The sequence below is a fragment of the Rhincodon typus genome, chromosome 9, assembly GCF_021869965.1.
Source record: "Rhincodon typus isolate 14 chromosome 9, sRhiTyp1.1, whole genome shotgun sequence".
Lineage (NCBI taxonomy): Eukaryota > Metazoa > Chordata > Chondrichthyes > Orectolobiformes > Rhincodontidae > Rhincodon > Rhincodon typus.
Window position 1 is genome coordinate 36,957,100 of NC_063340.1, and position 22,288 is coordinate 36,979,387.

Genomic DNA, 22,288 nt, shown 5'->3' on the forward strand with positions numbered 1-22,288 from the left:
GCTCCTCTGATGCTGCTTGGCCTGCTGAGTTCATCCAGCTCTACACCTTGTTATCTCAGACTGGAACTAGAGGCTGGTGGGGAAAAACTGTAGTTATGGGGAGGTAACAAGGTGTAGAGCTGGATGAACACAGCAGGCCAAGCAGCATCAGAGGAGCAGGAAGGCTGACATTTCGGGCCTAGAAAGGTGATGGCCTTGTGTTATTATCAATAGATTGTTAATCCGGAGATCCGGATTCAAATCCTGCTATGACAGACAGTGGAATTTGAATTTGGTTTAAAAAAAAATCTGGAATTGCAAGTCTAATCAATACCATGAATCCATAGTTGATTGAACGCATCAGGTTCCCTAATGCCCTTTAGGGAAGGAAACTGCCATCCTTGGCAGCAATCTTCAGCCACAAATGCCGAGTGGATGATCCATCTCAGCTTCCACCAGTGGTCCCCAGCATTACAGATACTGGTCTTCAGCCAATTCGATTCACTCCACGTGAACAGTTGGAGACACTGTCTGCAATAAACAGCTGGAGACGCTGGATACTGCAAAGGCTACAGGCCCTGACAACATTCTGGCAATAATACTGAAGACTTGTGCTCCAGAACTTGCCACTCCCCTAGCCAAGCTGTTCTAGCACAGTATCTACCCGACAATGTAGAAAATTGCACAGGTATGTCCTGTACACAAAAAGCAGGACAAATCCAACCCAGCCAATTACCGACCCATCAGTCTACTTTCAATCATCAGTAAAGTGATGGAAGGTGTCATCAACCGTGCTATCAAGCAGCATCTGCTCAGCAATAACCTGCTCAGTGATGCCCAGTTTGGGCTCTGTCAGGGCCACTCAGCTCCTGACCTCATGATAGCCTTGATTCATAGACAAAAGAGTTGAATTCCAGAGGTGAAAGTGACAGCCCTCGACACTAAGTCTGTGTTCAACTGGGTGCGGCATCAAGGAGCCCTAGCAAAACTGGAATCAATGGGTATCAGGGGCAAACTCTCCGGTGTTTGGAGTCATACCTGACAACGTAAGAAGATGGTTGTAGTTGTTGGAGTTTAATCATCTCAGCTCCAGGACTTTCTCTGCAAGGGTTCCTCAGGGTAGTATCCTTGGCCCAACCGTCTTCAGTTGCTTCACCAATGACCCTCCCTCCGTCTTAAGGTCAGAAGTGGGGAGGTTTGCTGACGATTGCACCATGTTCAGCACCATTCCCAACTCCTCATACTGAAGCAGTCCATGTTCAAATGCAATAAGATCTGGGCAATATCCAGGCTTGGGGTGACAAGTGGCGAGTAATATTTCGCATCACACAAATGCCAGGCTATGACCAACATGGATAAGAAACAATCTAACCACCATCCTTGGCATTCAGTTGTGTTATCAACACTGAATCTCCCAATATCAACATCCTGGGGGTTATCATTGACCAGAAACACAACTGGACTCACCACAAACATAGTGGCTACAAGAGCTGGTCAGAGGCTGGGAATACTGTGGTGTGTAACTCACCTCCTGACTCCTCAAAGCCTGTCCACCATTTAAAAGGCACGAGTCAGGAGTGTGATGGAATACTCCCCACTTGCCTGGATGAGTGCAGCCCCAGCAAGACTCAAGAAGATTGATACCATTCAGGACAAAGCAGTCCACTTGATTGGCACTACATCCACAAGCATCCACTCCCTCCACCACCACTGCTACTCAGTAGCAGCAGTGTGTACTATCTGCAAGATCCTAAGACAGCACCTTCCAAACTCACGACCACTTCCATCTGGAAGAACAAAGGCAGCAGATATATGGGAACACCACCACTTACAAGTTCCCCTCCAAGCCACTCATCATCCTGACTTGGAGATATATCGTCGTTCCTTCACTGTTGCCGGGTCCAAATCCTGGAAGTCCCTCCCTAATAGCATTGTGGGTCAACCCGCAGCAGGTGGACTGCAGCAGTTCAAGGAGGCAGTTCACCACCACCTTCTCGAGGGCAATTAGGGATGGGCATTAAATGCTGGCTAGCCAGCGATGCCCACGTCCCACAAATGAATTTTTAAAAACTCCTTACTTGGTCTGGCCTACATGTGACTCCAGACCCACAGCAATGTGGTTGACTGTTAACTGTCCTCTGGGCAATTAGGGATGGGCAATAAATGCTGCCTAGCCAGTGACGCTGTCATCCTGTGAATGAAGAATAAAAAAAACTAATAAATGGGCTTCAAAGGGGAGATGGTGTGGGTGCAGAAAAGATACATTGTTTCAAAAAGGAACTGGAGGACAAACAATTCAAGGGTTTCCTGACTGAAAGGGGAGATAGGTTAAAATAAAAAGAGAAAAAGTATGCTTACAGCCAGTGTCAGGTAAAAAATATCATTGAGCACCAAGAGGAATCCAGAAAGTTCAGAAGGGAGGTGGAGAGGCATATCTGAGAAACAAAGTAGGATTGTGAGAAAAGACTGGAGGCCAACATAAAGGGGAATCCCAAAGTCTTCAATAGCATATCAAGAGAGAAAGGGTGGTAAAGGACAGAAATCACATAACACCAGGTTACAGTCCAACAGGTTTATGTGAAAACACAAGCTTTCAGAGCTTCAGTCCTTCGTCAGAGTGGTTCAGGAAGAATAGGCCCCATTAGGGACAAAAATGGGATTTACACTTCAAAACAAGTGGCATGGCTGAGGTGTTAAATGAATATTTTACATTTTTCTTTGCAAAGATCAATGCTACTCAGACCATGGTGACAGAGGAAGGAACTCTGTAACTAAAAAGATTCAAAATTAATGGGGAGGTGGTATTGGATAGACTGTCAATACTTCAAAAGCACTGGGGCCGGATGAAATATATCCAAGAATATAGAAGGAAGTGAAAGTGGAAATTGCAGGGACGCTGCCACAAGTTTTCGGCATTCCCTAGATTCAGGGGAGGTGCCAGAGAATTTTAAGAATTACAGACTTTATGCCCATCTTCAAAAAACGGTTTTAAGCATAATCCCAGTAATTTGAGGCCACTAAGTTTAACTTCAGTGATGGGAAAATTTCTAGAAACCGTTATTCAGAATAATGTAATAGTCATATGGGAAAAAATGTGGTTTGATTACCAAGGCTGTATTATCATCTGGTTTTAACAGAAGTGTTGCAGAACATCTTACAGGAATTGGACTGTATTATATGAGGTTTTGTTTAGGAAATTTTACATCTGCTGCATTATACAACCAATGGTATTTTATATGCTAAATATAGAGATGGAGGTCTAGGGATCCTCACATTAGAGGTACAGATCCCGGTGGCTGTAATTAAGAAACGCAAAGCCCTTGAATCCTCTACAGATAAGGTTATCGAAGCTTCCTTTTATTATTTACAAAGAGAACAATATTAAAACTATCAGAATGTTGTCCAGATTAAGGATTCTTCAAGAGATTGAGACTTTTGAAGAATAGAAGATCCAATCTAGCCACAGAACAGGCAATGGGAAGAAGCTGGAACTAACAGGTATGAGGAATATTAATTAAGACCCGGAGGGAATTGGAACTATCAAAATGGATTAACCTCCAAAGTCAGGGGCTTGGCATTCGATATTTTAAAAACAGTAAAATATGAAATTCGTGAATCTGGCATCTTATAACATCAAATCATCTAAATTAATTAACAGTCTACTACTACAATGTAGCCTCTTTCCCATTAAGACAACTTTGACATATGGAAGACCCTATTTAAATAAAGAGTGCTGTCGATGTAAAGTCCCATTCAAGACGTTATCCCATGTTTCTGCTTTATGTCCCTTTGTTAAGAACACCAAAATCAAGCGACATAATAAGGTATTGGAGAAACTACACTTGAATGTGGGCAAATATGGCTGGATAGAACCCCAATTGAGAGACAGAAAGAAAATTGTGGAAACTTGATTTAATATTTAAGAAAGGAAAACTGTCAGTGTCGATGTAACGATCTGCTTTGAAAACAAAGACAATTCCATAGAGAAAGCCTGGACCGAAAAAGCTGATAAATTGATAATTTATTCGTTAAGATGTTTATATTTAACAAGTGGAACGAAGCTTGCTTTCTTCAGATTTGTCACTGGTGCTAGAGACAAATGGGCTGAGTCAAACAATAAACTTATGAATCAGTCAGGTACTCAAAGATACCAGTCCTTTGCCCAAGAAATATTAAGACTCACAATCTCTCTTACTTTAGAAATGCTGGAGATTTTTAGCGACGACCAAAAAACTTCATCTATGCAGCAGAACTTCTTTGACATTCTTAGAATATTATTTTAATATTGTATATTTTATAATTTTAATATTTTATTAGTTCACACAATCCCTACAGTATGGAAACAGGCCATTCGGCCCATCAGGTTCGCACAGACTCTTCGAAGAGCATCCTAAACTCACTGCTCTACACTACCCCACAACCCTGCCCTTCCCATGGCCAATCCATCCATCCTGCACATCCCTCAACACTACTGGCAATTTAGCATGGACTCCTTAAGTTTAAGTTTTGAATCCTGCAGAGCCTTGTAGATTAGACCAGAAAAGATTTTTTGCATTATTGTGGCATGCTGTGACCTTCACAACTGGAGCTGACAAAGTGGGTATACCTCAGATGCAGAGGAATTAGGGGAGGAACAGCAATTTTCTGAGAATGACAATGAGAATAAGGACGTAGACTGGGAAGAACATCTAAGATAGTACGAGAGATCAGTGCTTCGTTGTGTACGAGAAGCCAAGAGAGCTGAATTAAAATTTGCTTTCTTGGAAGCTTGTCTTTCCTTTTGTTTTGTAACTTTCTGTTGTTTATATGGTGAACAATCATTGCTTAATGTAAAATACACATGGAGCTGGTGATTTTTACAGTTGTTAACTTTTGCTATTGCTGAATAAAAATGTCTCCTTGTCCACATGAAATGTAGACTTAGTATCTTCAATCAATCCTATTTCAAGTTTCTACGCTTTACAGGCCCTACTGGCCATTAGGGGAAAAGTGCAGTCAGTGATTCAGTGAATTAGTATCAGGTGGCTCTAAGGTTAGAAAACTCTTAAGGCTTCAATCATCATACATCATCCAAGTGTTGTACAGTGAAGCCTGGTGTGAAAGGCAGCAGGTTGAGTGGCATCCTGAGACATCTCCTTCCATCAAACATTTCATAGTTTGTGTAGTCTGCTAAATTGCCCTGAAATTCTTGACCATTCTGTGTTTAACCTGAGAGAGGCTGTGTTAGTGCAGCTTCTCTTGTCAGACCACAATAACGAAAGGGAGAGTGGACATGTGAATTGCCCATTGTACTCTTCTCAGCCTTGAATGATGGTACGCTGTGTTGAGAAGTTAATGGATTGAATGTACTTTTCTCTCCAGAAATGAGAGTTATCGCTGATTCCATGCTCTCATTCACAACGTAGATGTCAGTATGAAAAACTTGTGTCCTAGCACCCAGGCCCTAGCATAAACCTTGCAGTTCGCATTTAACTTTAGTGTTGTCCATATTACATACAACACCTTGACTACAGTCATCAACATCACAGTTCAAAGATCTTAGACGTCTGGTGCTATCTGCAGTCAAGGAGTCAGTGGCTTGTGAAAGATAAGCATTGCTTGGCCACTACAACTTCTTTCAGCCTTGCGATATCTGAAAGGCAGCTCATCTTCCACATGGGTGTAACTTAACCAGGTCTAATGGAAATAAACAAGTATGGAGCTGGAGGAACACAGCAGGCCAGGCAGCATCAGAGGGGCAGGAAAGTTGACTTATCAGGTTGGGACCCTTCTTCAGAAATGGGGAGGGGGAAGGGAGCTGGGAAATAGAGAGAGGAGGGGTAGGGCTGGGGAAGGTAGGTGGGATGCTGATAGGTGAGTGCAGGTAGGGAGTGGTGGGGAATGGTCAGTGGGATGGGTGGGGCAGACAGGTGGGAGAGAAGATGGACAGGTTGTGTCAGGTCAAGGAGGCAGGGATGAGAGGGATAGGATGAGGCCAGGAGTGGGGAGATATTAAAACTGGCCTAAACATGGAATTCAGCATCGGTCTGTGGGCTCCTGAGGTGGAATAGGAGGTGCTGTTCCTCCAGTTTGCGTGTGGTGTCATCGTGACACTGGAGGAGACCCAGGATGGTCGTGTCACCCAGGGGATGGGACTGGGTGTTAAAATCTGACACAACCTGTCCTTCTGCTCTCCCACCTATCTGCTCTACCCATCCCACTGACCACTCCCCAACACTCCCTACCTGCACTTATCTATCACCATCCCACCTACCTTCCCCAGCCTCACCCTTCCTCTCTCTCTATTTCCCAGCTCCCTTCGCCATCCCTGTTTCTGAAGAAGGGTCTCGACCTGAAACGTCAACTTTCCTGCTCCTCTGATGCTGCCTGGCCTGCTGTGTTCCTCCAGCTCCATACTGTATTGTCTCTGACTCCAGCATCTGTAGTTCTTGCTATCTCCCAATGGTAATAAAGATGCTGGAGCAGACATTTTAAGTATGCAAGTCAATATATACTTTCACAAAAGTGTAAGATAATTTATGGTGAAATTTCACCCATGCCACCCATGTGCCCTCATTGAGTTTGCTAATAACTTTGCTTCCCTCCCACTGCTTCTGATACACTCCCGACTGCTACGCTGGGCTGGAGGAATCCTGCTCTGTAGTAGGGCCTGATGTCCTGAAATAATGAGACAGTCATACCTGGGAGCATTTGGACCTAGAGAGGTGGTGAAAATGAGAAAGCAGCCCCTGAAAACACAAAATTAGCCCTGAAAAACAATAAAAACAGCCCCCAAGAAAATCTCAGAGAGTCAGTTCTGAGGAAGGGTCACTCACCCCGAAACATTAACTCTGATTTCTCTTCACAGATGCTGCCAGACTGCTGAGCTTTTCCAGCAATTTCTGTTTTTGTTTCCGGTTTACAGCATCCACAGTTCTTTTGATTTTTATACTGCGGGGTGAGCTTGATGATGCCAGTAGATCATTTGGGTAGCCAAAAACTATTTTAGAAGCATTTGTGGAATTGAGATATCAATTCATGCCAGATTGACTTAAATAACTGAGAACACTCTAGACTTGAACATCTGCATCTTCAGATTCACGTAGAAAAGCACCATCGCTGGGAGGTTCTTGCAGCAGTGACCCTTGCAAGAGCAAATGAAGACCCTTGATACCCCACTGCTGGCCCTTGCTCAGATCAATTTAAGTGAAGAGACCAATTGTAATGAATCCATGTTTGCTAACAACAGACTCGGATTGGGAAGTATAGTGAGGACACAAAGAGGCTGTAAAGGCGTGTAAATAGGTTTTAGTGGGCAAGCACTTGGCAATTAGAATATGATGTGAAGGAGTGTGAAATTACAACTATGGAAAGAAAAATGATGAAACAGATTTATTTTAAAATTACAAGTAATTAGGAAATGTTGGAATTCAGAGTGAATGTGGTGTCTTTATGCATGAATCACAAAAGGTTAATATGCAGGTACAGCAAGTAATTAGGAAAACAAATGGTATGATGGGAGCAGGAGAGCCGACGTTGTGGGTCCGGACCCTTCCTCAGTCCTGATGAAGGGTCCCGACCTGAAACGTTGACTCTCCTGCTCTTCTGATGCTGCCTGACCTCCTGTGTTCCTCCAGCTCCACACTGTGTTAACTCTGACTCCAGCATCTGCGGTTCTTGCTATCACCAAATGGTATGATGGTCTTTATTTCAAAGAGGTCAGAGCATAAAAGTGAAGAAATCGTACTAAATGCTTGAAACCTTGGTGAGACCACACCTGGAGTACTGTGTGCAGTTTGAGTATGCTAACTAAGGGAAGGAAATAATGGCCTTTGAAGGAGTGTAAGAAAGTTGACTAGACTGATTTCTAGAATAAGGAGATTATCCTAAAAGGAGCAATTGTGTAGATTGAGCCAAAATTCCTTGTAATTTAAAAGAATGAGGGTTGATTCCACTGAACCATATAAAATTCATAAAGGACTTGATTGGTTGATGCAGGAACAGTCTGTCCCTTGCTGGACAGACTAGAGTTACAGATCACTATCTTAAAACAGGGGATCAGTCATTTAGAATTAAGATGAAATATTTCTTATCATGAATCTCTAGAATTCTCTACCTCAAATTGTTTTGGGTTCTCAGACATTGAATATATTCAAGACAGAGACTGATAGAATTTTGAATGCTGGGGAAATTAAGGGAATGGTAAAATTTGAAGCAGAAGATCAGCCATGATTGTATTGAACATTGGAGCCAGCTCAAAGGACAAGGGCCTACTTTGCTTCTTTTTATTTGTCCTTTTATCCAATTCGCACTGCTTGTCTAAAGCCCCAAGCCTACTTTCTGTCAGAGTATAATTACTGTTGTTATTATTTCCTACCATATTTTTAATAACCATGTTGATGTCTCAGTGGGCTAGAACATTTGGGATGAGTCGTACAGAGAATCAGGAAAAATAGTGAATTATCATTGTTGTTTTACAGTACTAAAATCGTAATCAGCAGAGAAGTTGTACTGAAAGATTGTTGGAGCAGCAGGCTTACAAGTGCCCTAGAGTCTAAAAGAAGTGGCTAGTGAGATAGTTGATGCACTGGATTTTAATTGTCATTTTTAAAAAATTCTTTAATTTGGGAACGGTCCCATCAGATTAGAATACTACAAATATAACTCTTATTCAAAAAGGAAGAGGGATGGAAAGCAGGAAATGACAGGCCACTTACCTTAACATCTGTCATCATGAAACTGTTAGAAGCTATTATGAAAGAAGTTATGGCAGGGAACCCAGATAATTTGAAGGTAATCATACTGTACTAGCTTTTCAGAGGCGTTTGATAAGGTGCCACATTTAAGGTTATTGCAAAAAACAAAAGCTTATGGTTTAGGGGGTTGGTGTATATTGGCATGAATAAAAGATTGGCTTGCTTAGAAGAAGCAGGAAGTATATGTAAATGGGTCTTTTTTAGGTTGACAAAATGTAATGAATGGTGCGCCACAGGAATCGATGCTGGGGCCTCAACAATTTATAATTTATATAAATGACTTCAATGAAAGGGTGGCAGGTATGTTTGCTAAATATTCTAACGGCACAAAGGTAGATAAGAGAGTAAATTACAAAGGGGGCACAAGATGGGTCAAGTGAATTGACAAATATGTGGCAAAGGGATCATAGTGTTGGAAAATGTGAAGTTGCCCATTTTGGCAGGAAGAATAAAAATCAAGTATATTATCTAAATAGTGAGAGATTGCAGAGAGGTCTGGGTGTTATGAGTCTGAAATTTTCTCCCTGAACAGTGGTTGAAGCATTTGAATATTTTTAAAGCAGAGATAGATTCAGTCTTATTAATCAAGGGATTGAAGAGAGACCTGAACGTGGCCCTTGCAGCTACAGGAATCAAGGGGTATGGGGAGAAAGTGGGAGTGGGATGCTGAAATTGCATGATCGACCATGATCATATTGAATGGTGGTGCAGGCTCAAAAGGGCTAAAAGGCCTACTCCCGCATCTATTTTTTTTTCTCTATGATATCAGGATGGACAGAAACATGGATTTAAGGTTACATTCAGAACTGTCATGACCTTACTGAATGATGAAGCAGACTGAAGGTGCTGCATAGCTTTCCCCTCCTGATTCACTTATTCGCATTATATTTATAAATATTGTTGATTATTAAGGAAATACCAATATATTGCATTGATATTCCATTTTATATAATTTCATCTCAGGTTCCGCTTTGATATCACCCCGTATGAGGATCTCTGGCCAACAATTTTTGTTTATATGATTTACAGCAGCTGTGGAAAAAACAGGTACAGAAAGTAAAAAGATCACTTTTTTAATTAGGACAGAGTATCTTGACAAGTCACAATGGAGATGAAATCTGTATTCCATTTTGGTGGTAATAATTTTGTCTTAAAATTGTATAATTTTTGGTGGAAGCTCTGGGTAGGTGTCTTCAGTTTAATTCACCGGTATGGCAGTTGCTAAAGTTGTGTTGTACTTGTCTCATTATGTTATATTATTAAGCCCCAGTTATCCACTTCCATGCCACCACAGTGGGTAGCATCCTTAGGTGTCTATGAAGTTTCTCGTCGGTGAGCTATCAGAATTTCCCCTGTGAAAGTTGCCTTAGGTTTCATAGAAAATTAATTCTTCAATATAACCCATTAGAGGTGACATATAATTTAGAATCCTGACAAATTACAAAAGGATAATGTTAACTCTTTGGTATTTTGGATCATTGACAATTCTGATCTTTATTTAGTTGCTGTCTTTCTGCTTCTGCCTTCTTATCTGTCTAGCTTTGATATGGAGAAACTGTGTCGCTTCACTATGTCAGTAAAGAAAAACTACCGCCGTGTGCCCTACCACAACTGGAAGCATGCAATCAATGTGGCACATTGCATGTATAATATCCTGCAAAAGGTTCACGGGACATTCTCACAACTAGAGGTAGGTGAATGAAATGTTTGTGCAATTGCCCTGGGCATGCAGCCATCAAGGGCATTTATTCACATGTATGAATTTTAAAGGCAAATTACAGTCCCAGCAAAATAACACCCTGTGCTTAAAAAAAATCTCCATGAAGTAGAATATTTTGGATGAGTAGGAAATATCTACGTGAATTATGAATCCATTACTCTTCTATTAATATCCCAATTGTATGTGTGAAGACAGTTCATGGTACATTATTGTTTGGAAATGTGGGTTTTAAAGTGGAAGAACTGTGTATAATTTTAAGTTTGATTTATACTTTATTGTGTGTTGAGAAAGGAAAACATGGTTTAGTTTCAGTTTATAATTGTTTTGTCAGTGGTGAAGAGATACCTCAAGATAATTGATCCATGCAATTATACTAAGGGTTTACATTAGAGTAGAGCTTAAGGTTAACAGTTTGGTGCATGAGAAAAAAAAGGAGAGAAAAGAAATAAAACCTGTTGCCTAGCGTTGGGAGTCTTGTATGAGAGAAGGATAGAACCATCCAGAATGTCATGCAATAAGTGCAGTTTCAGTCAGAGTGAAAGAAAAGGTGCCAAAAACAGCCAAAGTTGGAGGAAAAACTGAAAAGTTTGAGGAAATGTAGCTAAGAAATGCAGTGAGCCTGTGGATGCTAGACAATGGAGGATGACGTGCTAAGCTAGTGAGAAGACTGGCCAGAAAATTGCTGGAAGCTGAGTTGGGTCAGAACTTGGGTCACCGGACCCAAAATGTGAACTCTGTTTTTTCCTTCACAGATGCTGCCAGACCTGCTGGGCTTTTCCAGCAAATTTATTTTTGTTTCTGATTTACAGCATTCACAGTTCTTTCGGTTTTTAATGGAATTTGTAAGATTAGGTAATCAAGGAGTTTCATGTAAACTATCTCAGGATAAAGTTTGCAAACCGTTCCTTAGATTAAGTAAATTGAATTTGGTCAATTATGTTGTTTTCCATTCCTCTTAACCAGGTTTTATTTCAATTTCTGTCAGTAGTGTGTGTTGTTTCCAGTTTTACAATAGCATTGATTTGAAAATCCTCCTTTTGTCTTTGAATGTGAAGTAACTTCTGTCTCTGCGTGAAATTTTGTTTGCCACAAAATGTTATTAGGATGAATTAAAAGTCAAAATTTCAAACAAGTAGCTTAAGGTCACTGATGTCACTTGGCTGAATATGTTAGGTTCCATTTTCATTACACTCTTAGAGGCAAATTGAGTGTCTCTGATATCTTATGAAAGCTGTAAGATAAGTGGTCTTGAGGGGAGTGCTGAGAGGGGATGCTCAAGTTTGCACATTTATGTTTCATCTCTTAACACAAATATGATAGTCAATGTCTAACACATTTGAGGTAATTTTTTACAAGTAAGGAGGATGGAGACTATGTTTATAGAAGATGTGAGAGGCTTTGAAAACAATGCAGGCATGATTACAGCATATGGCAATGTTGCAGGAAGGGGATTTGACAGCATGGGCAGCAGCAGTTTGGAATTTGGCTTTCTGGGCGATTCTTTTGGGAGACCTTTTGGCAGGTCAAGTCAATCAGGAATAGGTGCAGGGAATGCTGGAAAACTTCAGCAGGTCTGGCAGTATCTATACAGAGAGAAACAGAGTTCACGGTCTCAGTCCGTTTTGACTCTTTTTCAGAACTGCCAGACTTGCTGACCTTCTCCAGCATGCTCTGTGTTAATTTCAGATTTTCAACATCTGCAGTGGTTTTCTTTTATTCAAGGAAACTAACAGGAACGAGTTCAACAGTGATTTTAATGCCTCTACTGAGTTTTAGTTGCCATTTAAACTTATAGAGAATAATATCAGAATGTAAAATCACTGTTCTGTTCCATCCCATCACATCTGTTTCCTGACAGGCAAGTTAGGTTAAAAATAGAAGTTGCTAGAAAAGCTCAGCAGGTTTGGCAACATCTGTGGAAAAAAAATCAGAGTTAATGTTTCGGATCCAGTGACCCCTCAGAACTGATTCTGAGGAAGAGTCACCAGACCTGAAACATTAACTCTGATTTTTCTTCGCAGATGCTACCAGAACTGCTGAGCTTTTCCAACAACTTCTGTTTTTGTTCCTGATTTACAGCATCCACAGTTCTTTCAATTTTTTTTTTTGAAAAGTTAAGTTAAAACTTGTTCTTCCCCCTTATGTCTGGCAGCAGTCAGGAGAGATTGTGGCTGAATGTTATGTTATGGAGACCTCCCAGATTCTGCATTACTGGAGGCTATAGTTCATATGTTACAGGGTCACAATACTAATGAGCAAGATTCTAAGTCAACATTAAAAACTATAGATGGAAAATGCTGGAAATGCTCAGCAGGTCTGATGGTAAGTGTGGAGAGAGAAACTGGTTCTGATGAAAAATATTTGCCCCTCAACTGTTAATCTCTTTCTGCACAGTTGCTGTCTGATCTGATGAATATTTCCAGTGTTTTCTGTTTTTATTTCAGATTTCCTGCATCCACATCCATTTTGCAAAGCTAGTCAAAAAATTTCCAGATTAGCCAACAACAAAAATGCCCTAGATTCTCTCCTAAATCTCACACAGTCCAGCGTTTCTTGTCAAGTTGTTCCAAATTCCAGGTTCATCCCATTAGTACCCCTCAGATCCATAAATACCAATACCGTACACCAACTTATTGGCCCAAATCTTCCACTCTGGATCAGAATCCTATTTCCAATCACTTACTTTTCCAAGAATTTTCTGGCTTTACTTCCAATGCAGGATCCATGACAACAGAAACAGTCCAGTAAACAAAGCAGCTGCATTGAGTAGATCATCGCCCCTCTTTCTCACAACAACTGTCATATTCTGGGAAGTAAAGTTTAATGGTTCCTAATTGTCTGGAGAAATTAAATGCATTAAGTAAATAAGTGAGGGAGATGGATAAATAAGAAAGTAGAGTCAGAGGTGCATGAGGGAGTGAGAGACTAAGTATGTGAGACAGTAGGATGCCAGGGGTTCTGCTGATAGAGATGGATGGCAGGTGGGTAGATAAGAGAGTAGTGTATCAGGTGGGTGAGGGATATAGTGGCAGGTGTGTGGGAGGGGATACAAGTGGCAGATGGCTGGTTCGAGGTTGAGGTGACAGACAGGTGGTTGTAGGAAGGTGTTCAGGGTTAGGGTGATAGGTGATGGGTCGGGTGGTGGCTGGGGAGGTGGATGTCCATTTCAGGAGGTGAGGGGTTCAGATGTTGAGATTGACTGTGTGGATGTCTGCAGATGCAGAGAGTAGGGTCATTCGATATCCATGGGCAGCAGTTGGAATTGAGGTATGTGGGGGCACTATGCGTGTTTGGAAGGTCAGCTTTGTACTTAACCAGTAATTTAAGCAGTTCCTAATTGCACTTGTCATTTCCTGGCTGTCTATTAATGTGAGTAAGCCATGGTTGTATGATCTCCTTATTCTGTTCCTTAGAGGTAGTAAATGGGAGTTATTAAATATTTTTAAATCAGGTGGACATGTTCTTGTTAGACATGGGAATCAAGGTTTATCATGATGTGAGCGTGGATTTTGAAACTGAAACAGATCAGCCATGATCTTATTGAATGACCGAGCAGATATCTGGGGCCAAATGGTCGTCTTTTGCTGATTTTTCAGATGTTCATGCAAGTCAGCACTCACTGAACCTTCTGAATCAGTCAGAGTTGGAGAGTTTTTTGAACGGTTCCAGATGTTAGTTAATTGCTTTTTGAAAGTAGCCATGTGGTGAGTGCATGCATCTTTCAGATTAAGTCTTAGTCTCTAACCATCCAAAGATCAGAAAATCTGGACCATTAGGACTAATCCCTGAAGATGAACAGTTCAAACAGTACTAATTCTCAGAATCACATCATGTGTGCTACAAATAAGCAGGACCGCCACCACAGTACTTTTGCAAACTGGCGACTTCTCTCCTTCCACCCAAACTCAAGTTACAAGACCTACAAAAATGTTCTGCCAATTTATAGCAACTTCATGGTGCTGTTGAACACCTTAAGACCAGTCCTTCATTACTACTCAACCACTCAATCCCTCTCTTAGGTTTACAAAACATAGGATATCAACTCACAACTTGGTGTTTCATGCCCATTATTTTGATGTTTACCTCAACCTGCTACTGTCACTTCTGACTTGTAAAGACCATTTCACTTTATTTTTCTGTATTTTTGATTGTGGATTGAATTGAAAAAATGGACTGTTTTACAACAAAGATTTGTGGAAAGAATTGCTGCACTTTTAAAAATAAAGTTACTGAAACTCATTGTAAGTTATGTTTATACTGCTGCTTTGTTCATGCAGTCTAGGGAAATTGGTTAGAGATGGTCTGGCAACAGGGAAGTGTGATTCTGCCAGCCACATGTTGCTGATTGGTTTATGAAGATGATAATCAAGCCTAACAACAACTATCTGGCTCCTGACTGGCTGAGCAGCTTTTGGATAAGCATGGTAATGGCAGAAGCCTACAGACTGCTGGAAGGGGTGGATGTATGTCTTCAGTAAAGTACTTAAAGGCTAAAGAGAGACAGTTTATTTTCCCTCACCAGTTGCTGTAGGCTGTGGCCTTTAACCAGTAACTAAGAGACTTCGCAGTTCATGTACCAATCGCCTGTCTCCCACAAAAAAGTGAAAAGAACCAGCAGAAAGGTTAAAGAACAAAATCCAAGCAAGCAAGGGGATCACCTCAAAAAACCCTGTGGATTGTGGCCATTGAACTGCTTTCCCAGCTTTTTTTTTCCCTCCAATCATAATGTCAATGTTTTTTTGTCTGTCTGTAAGTGTGTGCAGAGGGCTTTAGAAGGGGGTTAATTTTTAACTAGTACAGCTGTATGTCAGCAGTTCATAGTTGTTTATATGTGGCTACAGTCTATTTATTTCTAATAAATAATGCTTCCTGTTGAGTACGGAAACTTGGTCCCTGTTTCCTTTTGGCATGGATCTGTCCATGGTTTAGGTAAATTAGACACTTCACGTACTTTAAGATTTTTAAATTCGTGATGAGTCCAGGAACAACAACTGCACTACCGGAGTGAGATTTGACAGTCTCAGTTTCCATAAGAAGCAGGCCTTTAATGAACTGCTGTATATTTACACTGTTTTTGTGTCATTCCACACATTCCACATTTATTATTCCTTTTGCATTTGTAGTTTTAACTCCCATAACCAGTAACTAAGAAGAGTTCTCCACTTCATTTTCTTTTTAACACGCTTCTGTTGCATTTGCTGCGCTGTAGGATTAAGATGTAAAAAATATAGTATTACCACTTAGGTATTTAGACTTTTAAAGTAGAGGCAGATGTTTTCTGGTTTCTGTTCTGTGATGGTAAGTTTTATTTAAGACATCAGGAAGTCATTTGGAAAAGTGACCAAAATACATAATTTCCAAACAAAAACAGTAAGTGCCCAGCCAAATATCACTAGTGTTAATTAATGAAGTGTTCATACTGCACAGTTTGTGACAAACAGAAAAACAAATGATTAGATGCCACTAGTAATTCAATTTGTGTTCAATTTAGACTCATCAGGTTTCAGTTTTGGGCTAATGGAAGAATAGTCTCACCCTAGCAGTCAAATCAAGTTTGAGTTGTTAGAACTGTTTCACCATGGCAGAAGTTTTTTATTTAGTTTGTGAAGTCTCCAAACCGTGAGTTTGTATAGAAGGTTTCAGCACTGAAATGAGGTTTAGGCCATCATAACAGAAAAGAAGTTTTAAAACTGTTTCAGTAGCCCAAGAAAAAAAATTACCAAGAGTCAATCAAGTAATAAATGAAAGAGGTAAGACAGGAGTGATATTTCTCCAGGACTGAATATCTGAGAAGGATATTGTTGAGAGAAAGTTGAACTTTTGTATTTGTGACATATGTTAATTCTTTTCAAAATTACTTGAGTAAATACACAGGTTTTTTTCCTTCCATGTAATAAACAAATGCTGTTATTGTTTTAAAAAAATATATCTTAGCAACCTCCTGTGAATAGTTCAATGACCAACCATCAACTGCAAAAAGAAAACATGATCTAGCCAGGTTTCATTCTGGGAATTGACTTTTCTAGTATTATCATCAGCTGGGATCATAACAAATTGAATATCCTAGAAGAACAGTAATGGATTGAAGTTGAGAGAATAATACATTTTTAACAAAATGTGTATATAGAGCTACTGGACATAAACAGTAGTGTTGTGGTGAACCATATTACACAGATTGGAATGTTAAAATGGATTGGAATGTTGCTTAGACTTTTCGAAGTTGAAGATAGAACAATGAATTATTTGAAATCTTTTACTAACACAGTATGTCAACACACAAATTGGCAGAAATAACAGCAGGATCTCATAGAATGCGATGCTTAAAAGTAATTGCTGACCATTTGGTCTTAAGGAGGGAAATCTGAAATTGATGTGTCACTTCTAGAATAAGCTAAGATTCAACTAGACATGAAAAAACTTGGTTTACAGGAGGGAAAGAAATGAGAAAGATGAGAAGAGAAAAGGATGGAAACAGCAATGGAAAAGGGAGAGAGATAGAAAAAGAGAACTTGAAAATAAGAAAGCTTAAATTAGAAAATGAGATAGAGAAATTAAAAGAATTGGATTTAAAAAGTTAGATCTTCAAAGAGAGAGTGGACCTAAGTAACACGACTAGAAGCAAGACGCATGATTAAAGTAAAGGAGAATAAAGAAGTAGTAGCTCAGAAGATGATTCTGATTCTGAGGGATATAATTTAACAAGAAGTCTACAGTTAATGCCTAAATTTACAAAAAAAGAGAGCAAGATATTTCATGTAATTTTAACAGGTAGCTGGGAAGAGGAAGTGGCCAAAGATGTTTGGACCTTTAATGTTGCAGGGTGTTTGAACAGGTGTCATTGTGAATGTGAACACTGGTTTGTCAGAAGAATAATCTGCAGACTATGAAACTGTTTATGAATTTATCCCTGAAGCTAATCAATTCAAACTTAAAGAAAGAAAATTAATCAGATATATGTAGCATTTAGAAGAGAAAAAGAACTGTTATGAACTCACTCATTCCAATCAATGAAGTTAAAGAAAGAAATGTTAAGCATGTGAGGGAAATCATGACTACCCAGTAATTTCAAAATAGTATTAAAGTAAAGCTTGAGACTGAAGACATGTCAGGCTACTTAATAAAATAAGAGTCCATGGTGTTGAAATAGTATATTAGCATGGACAGAGGATTGGCTAACTATTAGAACTCAGGAATTTGGAATAAGAGGGCATTTTTATGATAGCAGCCTACAACTAGTGGAGTACATGAGGGTGGCTCAAAAAGTCTATAGAAGGATATAAAGAGGTTAAGTGAGAGGGCAAAAACTTGGTGGATGGAATATAATGTGGAAAAATATGAGGTTATGCACATTGGCAGGAAGAATAGAGGAGTTGAATATTATTTACCTGAAGAAGGAGTGCAGAAAGTTAGAGCGCCGAGAGATTTGAGGTCCTTGTGCATAAATCACAAAAAACTAGTATAAAGGTTCAGGGGAATGCAAATGGATGTCACCCTTTGTTTCAAAGGGATTGGAGTATAAATGTAGGGAAATCCTGGCACTAGTCAGAATCACAGCTGGAATACTATGAGCAGTTTTGCTCCCCTCATCAAAGAAAGATATACTGGCATTGGAGGCAGTAAAGAGAAGGTAAGGTCTGGCTTGGGAGACCAATAGCAAATGTAACAGCCCATGGAATCCAAGGAAATTGGACGATTTAGATGAGTGGCAGAAAGCAAAAGGTGATAATGTTTTTGTGACTGGAAGTCTGCATCTAGTGCAGTTTGGTACAGATGAGTGTCGAGCCCCTTTCTATTTGTTGTTTGTGTAAATACAAATATTGGTGGGCTTGTAAATAGTGAGAAGAATAGCTTTAGATTACACAAGGATATATATTGGCTGATCAGTGGCAAATGGAATTCAGTCTGGAAAAGTGAGGTAAAGCACAAGGGCAGCTCAAAAAAAGGTCAAGGAGATGCCTGACAAATGGTAGGATCCTGGGAAGCACCAAGGATCAGATCAGCACCAGGGACCTCAGTGTTCATGTCCACCACTTCCTTAAGATAGCCAATCAGGTCAATAATGTGGTTAAGAAGACATATGGGATCCTTGTCTTGATTAGCCAAGGCACAGAGTTTAAGAGCAAGGAGGTTTTGCAAGAACTGTACAAGACCGTTGTTAGGCCATAACTGGAGTATTGTGTGCAGTTCAGGAGTCTGCATTATAGGGGGGATGTGGTAGCACCAGAGATGGTGCATACAAAATTCACCAGGATGTTTCCTGGGCTGGAGAGTTTTACTTTCGAAGATAGATTGGATAGAGTAGGATTGTTTTCACTGGAGCAGAGGAGAGTGAATGGGGAGCATGATTGGGAAGTATAAAATTATGAGACGCATACATAGGGTAGAAAGGAAGGAACCTTTCCTCTTGGTAGAGGGATCAATGACCAGAGAGATTTTAAAATGAGGGACAGGAGGTTTAGAGGGGATGTGAGGAGGAGAATATTTTTTCACCTAGAAATGGTGGGTATCTGGAACTCACTGTCTGTATGGGTGATAGAGGCAAAAACCCTCATAACATTTAAGGAGTCCTTAGATGTGCACTTGCAATGCCAAATCATACAAGGCTATGGGCTGAGTGCTGGAAAATGGTATTCAAATAATTGGGTGGTTTTTGACTGGTGCAAACTCGAAGGCCGAAGGGCCCTTTTTTGTGTTAGAGACCTCTATGACTGTACGATTCACTAGGCTGATCCTGGGGTATGCAGGGACTGTCTTATGAAGAGAGATTGAGCAAGTTGGGCCTGTAACTGTTTGGACTTTAGAAGAACAAGAGGAGATATTATTGAAATATACAAGATTCTTAAGGGACTTGATGAGGTAGATGTGGAGAGGTTGTTTCCCCTTATGGAAAAGTCTAGGAGCAGAGACCATAGTCTCAGAATAAGGGGTTGGCCATTTCAGACAGAGGTGCAGAGGAATTTCCTGTCCCAGTGGGTAGTTGATCTGCCCATTTCTTTATTACAGGGGGCTGGGTCATGAAGTACATTCAAGGCTGGCAGCAGTGAAGATGATGATTATCAGATCAGCCAAGATCTCATTGAATGGCAGAGCAGACTTGATGGGCCACATGGCCTATGTCTGCTCCTACTATTTATGATCTTATATCCATATCAATGTTCCCAAAAGTAGCAGGTCTGGCAGTTAGCTATGATATCTCTCACAAATATATAGATGTAGGATAATGGTCATATGGGAATGTGCAAGTAAAATGAACATAAAACCTGGGGATGAAAAGGTATTAGTTTTAAAGAACAATATATGGACATCAATTATTACTGCCCTACCAGTCTATTGTCAATCATCAACAAAGTTATGGATGGGTTTGTTGATAGTTCTATCAAGAAGCACTTGCAAAGGAATAACCTGCTCACTGGCACTCAGTTTCTGTTCCACCAGGACCGCTTGGTTCTGGAAAAGCTCAGCAGGTCTGGCAGCATCTGTGAAGGAAGAAACAGAGTTAATGTTTCGGGACCGGTGACCCTTCCTCAGAACCCAAAAGGTTAACTCTGTTTTTTCCTTCACAGATGCTGCCAGACCTGCAGAGCTTTTCCAGCAACTTTTGTTTTTGTTTTTGTTCCAGATTTACAGCATCCTCAGTTCTTTCAGTTTTTATCCACTTGGTTCTGACCTTGGTCCAAGCATAAACAAAAGAACTAAACTCCAGACGTGATCCAAGATTGACTGCTCTTGACGTCAAGGCAGTATTTGATCAAATGTAGCATTGAGGAGCCCTAGCTAAACTGCAGTTATTGGGACGTGGGGGAAAAGCTCTCTGTTAGTTAGACCTGGCACATGGAGACAGTTGTGAATGTTGAAGATCAGTCATCTCTGCAGGAGTTCCACAGGGTAGTGCCCTTGGCCCAACTATCTTCAGCTGCTTCATTCATAACTTTTCCTCCATCACAAGGTCAAAAGTGGGGATATTCATTGATGATTGCACAATGATGAGCACCCTTTTGCCAATTCCGCAGGTACTGAAGCAGTCCATGTCCAAATGAAGTAAGATGTGGACAACATACATATTTGGATTACCAAGAGGTTACTAACACTTGTGACTCAAAAAAATCACTGGCAATTTCTGTCTCCAGTAAGAGACATTGATCATTTTCTTTTACCAGCCAATGGCATTACTATCATTGAATCCCTCACCAGACCAGCCTCTCAAATAGAGTGACTACAAGAGCAGGTCAAAAGCTCAGAATTCTGTAATGAGTAACTCACCTTTTGTCTTCCACATGCCTGCCTGTCCATCATCTACAAGGCACAAGGCCGGAGTATGATGGAATAACCTGGTCTAGATGAGTGCAGCTCAAGAGGTTTGACACCATCCATAACAAAGCTGCCTGATGACTGACATCCTGTCCAACGCTTCCAGCATTCATTCCCTTCACTGACTCTCAGTGGCAGCAGCGTACCATCTGTAAGATGTACTTCAGTAACTCACCCAAGCTCTTCCAAACCTGAGATCTCTACTGCCTAGAAGATCAAGGTCAGCAAGTGCATGGGAACCCACCACCTTCCAGCACCTCTCCAATACTGAAATGGAACTATTCCTTCATTGTCGCTGGGTCAAAATCCCAGAACTCCCTGCCAAACAGCATTTTTTGTGTCCTGATTCAAGGACTCCAGCAATTCAAGAAGACTGCTCACCGCTAACTTCCCCAAGACAATTAGGGATGGGCAATAAATGCTCCCCTAGTACGCAATGCCCACATTCCATGAACAAATTTTGAAAAAAGAGAAAGACTAGGACCTAAGATGATATAAAATAGTGATACATTTTGATTCTAATAAGACTGGATATACTATAGCCAAATTATTGGAAGTTAGGTGGAAGACTGATTGCAGTAGTAGGAACAATTAAGAAATCACCAGGAAAGGATGCATCAGGAAAGAAAATGGATATTAAAATTGCAACAGCAATACAAGTGAAGGACGTCACCTTTGAATCTACTAGGAAAGAAGAGATAACTCAGGCCAGTCAAGAAAATACTTCCTCAATTATTGATTAAGACTAGCAGACAACTGGAGGTTCTGAATGTTTTCTTTCCAAATGTAAGGTATCTTATTCTTCTAATCAGGGAGATAAACCAGAAAAGATATTGAGACACACTGAAGCATTACAGTTGCTGATGTCAGTTAGTGATACAATTCGTTTTGCAGAGGGGTTAATGAAGGTGAAAATATTAATTGGAGGTATACGTGGAGATTACATACCGATCTTATTACATAGAGTTTGATTAAAGAGTGATTTAGTTAATGGATAAGTTGTAGTCAGAGTCATGCAAGAGATTCTTAAATAAGGAAAGAATTTTATCTTTGGAATAATATGGCTGGTTCAAAAATATTGGCTTCTTCAAGGATTGTGGAACAATAAACAGAAGTAAAAGAAACAGATACCATGGGAGGAACATCCTGGATGATTTCCAGACTCTGTCATGACTAGATCTCAGGCCTGTAGAATTAGACAGGATAAAGAAGAACCTATGAAAGTGAAAGATGACTGTGGTCCCTTAATGAACTTTAAAGAAAGACAAGATTTCTGAAAGGATAAAATAATGTATCTTAAAAGCTATATTGCCAACATGAATGATTTTAGCAGCACTGAATTATTTATAGGGGGATGAGATAAAGATTGAACAGCCAATCAGATACTTTTCACACAAACTAAATGCATGTCAACAGAAATATGATAGTGAAGAAGGAAATACTGATCTTATCTAGGTCTACAGAATTTTGATCTTTACACATCCAGCAATTCCACAAAGGCAGTTATTTATAGGGACCACAGCCTATTTTTTAAATCGACTTCATG

At 40.3% G+C, this 22,288-nt stretch overlaps 1 protein-coding gene across 1 annotated transcript in view; it reads left to right on the forward strand.

The window, feature by feature from the left end:
- The window catches only part of pde10a (phosphodiesterase 10A), a 437,158-nt gene that overhangs the window by 354,118 nt on the left and 60,752 nt on the right, over positions 1–22,288 (forward strand). The window contains exons 16-17 of the mRNA XM_048600979.1: positions 9,678–9,761; positions 10,254–10,404. Coding sequence (XP_048456936.1) covers positions 9,678–9,761; positions 10,254–10,404 — 235 coding nt within the window. The remainder of the gene's footprint in view (positions 1–9,677; positions 9,762–10,253; positions 10,405–22,288) is intronic.